General features: G+C 59.0%; 1 protein-coding gene across 1 annotated transcript; it reads right to left on the reverse strand.

Annotated features, from left to right (window-relative positions):
* Nucleotides 1–739: 739 nt before the first annotated feature.
* ENH_00053370 (ATP-citrate synthase, putative) lies at nt 740–5,000 on the reverse strand (the record flags this gene model as incomplete). Its single annotated transcript, XM_013583709.1, has 2 exons — nt 740–3,419; nt 4,108–5,000. Coding segments are annotated over 2 exons (3,573 nt in total), but the record flags the coding sequence as incomplete, so codon positions are not given.

A 5,000-nucleotide genomic window follows, 5' to 3' on the forward strand; every position in this document is an offset into this window, starting at 1 on the left:
TTTGCGCATATATACACATATATATGTATATATATCTACATCTATATAAATATATATATCTACACATATATATATATATACATATATATATATACATCTACATATATATATAATATATATATATAATGTATATATACTCACACACGCACATATACGCATGCATATGTACATATATAAATATATGCATATGTATATGAATAATACAAATGTTCCTAATATATATATAAATATATATATATATATATTTCCTTGCATGCACAGCTGCGCATGCATGCACACTTCTTCTTCAAAGCTTCTTCGTCACCAAAGCGTCCAATCCAAATAGTTCAAAAACTTCTTCGCCTCCAAAGTCCGCGAGCAGTCGGCGAAGCCTAGGGGCCCCTTAGGGGGCCCCTAGAGGGGCCCCTAAAGAGCCTCTAAGGGGCCCCCTAGGGGCCCCTTTGGGGCCCCCAGAGGGTCTCGTCTCCAGGGTGCCCTCCAGGGCCCCTGAACGATCCCCTTTCGGGCCACTTGCCCCGTACGGGGCCCCTACGGGGCCCCCTCTAATTCGCGCGGGGTCCCCCCTGGGCCCCCCCGGGGCCCCCTGGGGCCCCCTTGGGCCCCAGAGGGCCCCCTGACCTCCCCCGAAGCCCCCCAGGGCCCCCCTGGGGCCCCCCGGGGCCCCAGAGGGCCCCCCGACCTCCCCCTGGGCCCCCCAGGGCCCCCCTGGGCCCCCCTGGGTTTGCTTGTTTGTGAGTGGTTATCTGGGGGCCTCGTATCCCGGGAGGACGTAGGCGATGTCGTCGACGTCGTGTCTGTAGAGTCCCTGTTTGAGTCTCTTTTGGTCGAGGAAGTGGCCGATGAAGCCGATGCTGCGGCCGAGGACGAAGAGCCCGTTGATGCAGCCGTTGTCGATGTAGTCGTGGGCCTCGGCCTCGGAGAAGAAGCCGGAGTGGAGCAGCAAGTCGCACATGGAGACTCCAATGAGTCCATCGACATTAAGAATCAAAGAGGCCTTTTTTCGAGTTGTCTCCTGCTCGACTTGGAGGGCAAACTGCACCAGCGGCGTCGCCCGAAAGTGCTGGAGACAGAAGTTCTTCAGCAACTCCACGCGGCGGTCGGGGTTGTGCAGGGACTTCACTCTGTGGCCAATTCCCATGATGAGTTTATTCTGGGCCTTCGTTTCTCGCACGAAGTCCGCAGGAGACAGTCCCCTCCTGAAAGCCCCGAGGAACTGCTGCGCGGCCTTGTCGCATGCGCCCCCAAATCTGTCTCCAATTGTGCAAAGCCCCGCTATCAAAGAACTGATTAAGTCCTTGCCAGCCCTGGCAGTCACTATAACATTGTGGGCCCCACAGACTGCGGGCCCGTGGTCTGCTGTTAGTAATAACACCAACTCCAAGTACCTGTAGCAGTAAGGGGCCAAAGGCCTTTTAAACCACAAGAGGGACAAAACGCCTCCCACGCCTAAGTCCTCCTTAACCACTCTGCTGATGGGCCAGCCAGCATAAAGGAGTTCTTCTCCCCTGTCATCCGAAATGGTGGAGACAAAGCCCTTGGGCTTGCGGACCAGCCCCATCTTCTTGGCCCAGGCATAGTCCAGGGGGACTCTGGGGACTTTTGTCTCCGACTTGGGGACGATTTCTCCGCGGCGGACCAGCTGCTGGAAGAGGCCCCGCACTGTCTCCCCCAGCGCGTGGAAGGAGACAGGCACGAAAGCCCCTGCTGCTCTCAAGGCCTCGTTCTTTGCTGCTGCATGCTCTTTGCTGCTGCTGGCCCAGGCCCCCGCGTGGCCGAAGGCCACCTCCGTGGCCATTAATGGAGCACAAGTCCCCACGCACCAGGCCACCAGGGGCTTGTGAATGCGCCTGTCTCCAACTGCAGCAGCAACTTCCAGTTCTGCTGCGCCCCCCACCTCCCCCAGCAGCAGCAGCAGCTTCACCTCGGGGTCTTGCTGCAGCCGCAGCAAGTGCTGCAGCATGCTGCTCCCGGGGAACCTGTCTCCGCCCACGGCCACTCCCTCGCGGGCCCCGTCGGAGACAGTCGCTAATATGTTATTCAACTCGTTCAGCATCCCTCCGGACTTGGTCACAAAACCCACAGAGCCCCCCCTGTAGAGTCTCGCGTTCATTATATTCTCCAAAGACCCCCCAGTGTTGCCTATTCTGAAGGCCCCAGGCCTCATCCCCCCCACAGTCGCAGGGCCTATCAAGCAAACCCCCCGGGCCCTGGCCTCTTGGCCAATTTCCCGGGCCAGTCTCTCGGGGACTCCCTCTGCTATCACGGCTATTACTTTGAAGCAGCTGTGCTGCAGCGCCTGGCGGCAGACTGCAGCAGCAGACCGCAGCGAGGCGAAGTTGACTAAGACGGAGACTCCGGGGCTTTTGGAGACAGCCTCAGAAAGGGACTGGCAGACTGGCACGAAGACTTCTTCAGTGCCGAAGTAAAAGGGCCTTAAGTGGGAGACAGAGAACTCATAGACTATCGCAGCTACTGAGGGCTTGCTGCGGCCACACACGTGGTCAAAGTCCAGCATTTCCTGCACGGCCCGCGTCTGCAGGCCCCACACCACGCACTGCGTGCTGCTGCTGAACAGCAGCGCGCCGCTGCTGCTGCTGCTGCTGCTGCTGCTGCTGGGGGCGGGAGGGGGGGGGAGCGACTCCTGCTGCTGCTGCTGCTGCTGCTGCTGCTGCTCGGAGCGGAGCTGGTTCAGCCGCTCCACGCACTCCGCGAAGACCGGGTTGCTCTCGACTTCGGCGAGGGACACTTCCTTCCAAGTCTTCACCCGCTGCAGCCCCGTCCCGTTCGCCTCGCTGCTGCTGCTGCTGCTGCTGCTGCTGCAGGGCGCAGCAGCAGCGCCGTTCTGCTGCTGCTGCTGCTGCTGCGCAGCCAGCTCCGCCTCCGGGGGACTCTCCGGAAAGGCCTTGTCCTGGGGAAGAAGGGCAAAGGGAATTATGGCAGTCATGAAGGTCTCAGGCCCGAAAACCTTCATGGGAATCCCCAACTCGGCGCCCGCCTCCCGCATCAGCCGCAGCCCGTCTTGGTACCCGGGGCCCCCCCGCCGCACAAACACTGACACCTTGAAGGCCAGCAGCTTCGCAGCAAACAGCCGCAGGGCCCTTATGATCCCCCGGAAGGTCTCGGAGACAGAAGTGAAGTTGGCAATGCCCCCCCCCACCAGCAGCACTTTGCCCTCGGGCCGGAAAGTCCCTGCTGCAGTCACCAGACTTAACACTGTTTTAGAGTATTCAAAAGTTGCTGCTTCTCCGGGGGCCCCCGAGTACTCCCCGTAGTTCCCGAGTTCTTCTCCGAGGCCCAACTCCCAGATGGTGTCTGCAAAGACCACGGAGGCCCCCCCCCCCGCTATGAGGGTCCAGATGCGGCCGCGGGGGTTTAGGACTGTCAGCTTTAAGGAGGCGCCTGTCTTCTGGTCCAGCTCCCTGCAGCAGCAGCAGCAGCAGCAGCAGCAGCAGCAGCAGCAGCAGCGGAGGGGAGTGCGGAGCCGGGACGGACAAACGCCAAAGGCTCACGAGCTCTGGGGGGGGAGATACTGCTGTTCTGCTGCTGCTGCTGCTGCTGCTGCTGCTGCTGCTGCTGCTGCTGCTGCAGAGATGGGTTGTGGGGTTGGAAGTTCATTTTTTAATTCATGTTTTTAATTAATGCATTTTATTAATGTTTTTAATTCATGTTTTTAATTCAGGTTTTTAATTATGTTTTTAATTAGTTGAAATGGAAGTCAAGACACTAAGGGCAGCAGCAAAATAAAGGCAGCAAAGACACACATAATAACTACCCACACAGCTAGCTAGCTAGCTAGCTAGCTAGCTAGCTAGCTGGAGTTGTGGGTGGATGGCCAGCTAGCTAGCCATGTGGCTTTCTCTCTTCATTTCTAGCTAGCTAGCTAGCTAGCTAGCTAGCTAGCTAGCTAGCCACGTAAGTCGAGCTAGCTACCCAGCCACCTAGCTAGCCACCCAGCAACCCAGCTACCGAGCTACCCAGCTAGCTAGCAACCCAGCTATCTACCCAGCTAGCTAGCCACCCACCCAGCTAGCCAGCTAGCTACCCAGCTATCTACCCAGCTAGCTATCCACCCATCCAGCTAGCTAGCTGGCTAGCCAGGCGTTTTACCTGATGTAGAGTTCCTCGGGAGTGAGGACTCTGCCGAAGGGGCTGGGGAGCTCGAGGCCCTCCCAGGCGTGGGGGCAGAGGAAGTCTGCTGCAGGGTCGATTTTTGCTGCTGCGTCGAGAATGCGGAAGCTGCTGCTGCTGCAGTCGAAAGCAAAAGGATTAATTTCCAAAAAGGACAAATGAAGAGCACAGAAGCGGGCATAGAGGCAGCGAAGGAAGGCGGGGAGGCGGGCGCGAGCGGCGGAGTCAGGGACCTCCTGCACGAGCTGCTGCAGCTGCTGCAGCAGCTGCTGCTGCTGCTGCTGCTGCTGCTGCTGCTGCTGCGGCAGCACCGGCAGCAGCAGCCGCGCTGCTGTCGCCTCCACGTCCCCCACCGCCACGCCGCCTCTGCTGCTGAACAGCAACTCGTCGCCCTCCGCCTGAGTCCGAAAAGCCACGTAGAATTCGTTTTGCTGCTCGTGGGGAAAAAATGGTTCTAAAATAAAGTGCGAAAGTTTTCCGGAGACTTTTCCGGAAGAGACCTCGCGGCCTCGCTGGCTCTCCAGGTGTACGTACACCTCGGCCCAGCTGCGCGCCACGAACACCAGCCCCTGCTGCCCGCGGCGCTTCAGCAGCACGTCGGGCTTCGCCACGATCTGCTGCTGCTGCTGCTGCTGCTGCTGCAGCAGCCACGGGAACTTCTCCGGCAGCTGCTGCAGGTCCGTCTCCGGGCCCACCAGCACGCACTCGCCCAAGTGCAGGCTGCCTGCGTCTTCTGCTGCTGCTGCTGCTGCTGCTGCTGCCGCCGCCGCAGACGCCGCCTCCGCAGCAGCAGCAGCGCCCTCCCCGCTCCCTGCTGCTGCTGCTGCTGCTGACGCTGCTGCTGCTGCTGCTGCTTCCCACCCACCCACCCG

Source organism: Eimeria necatrix, genomic scaffold (genome assembly GCF_000499385.1).
Source record: "Eimeria necatrix Houghton genomic scaffold, Enh_scaff42, whole genome shotgun sequence".
NCBI classification, from domain to species: Eukaryota; Apicomplexa; class Conoidasida; order Eucoccidiorida; family Eimeriidae; genus Eimeria; species Eimeria necatrix.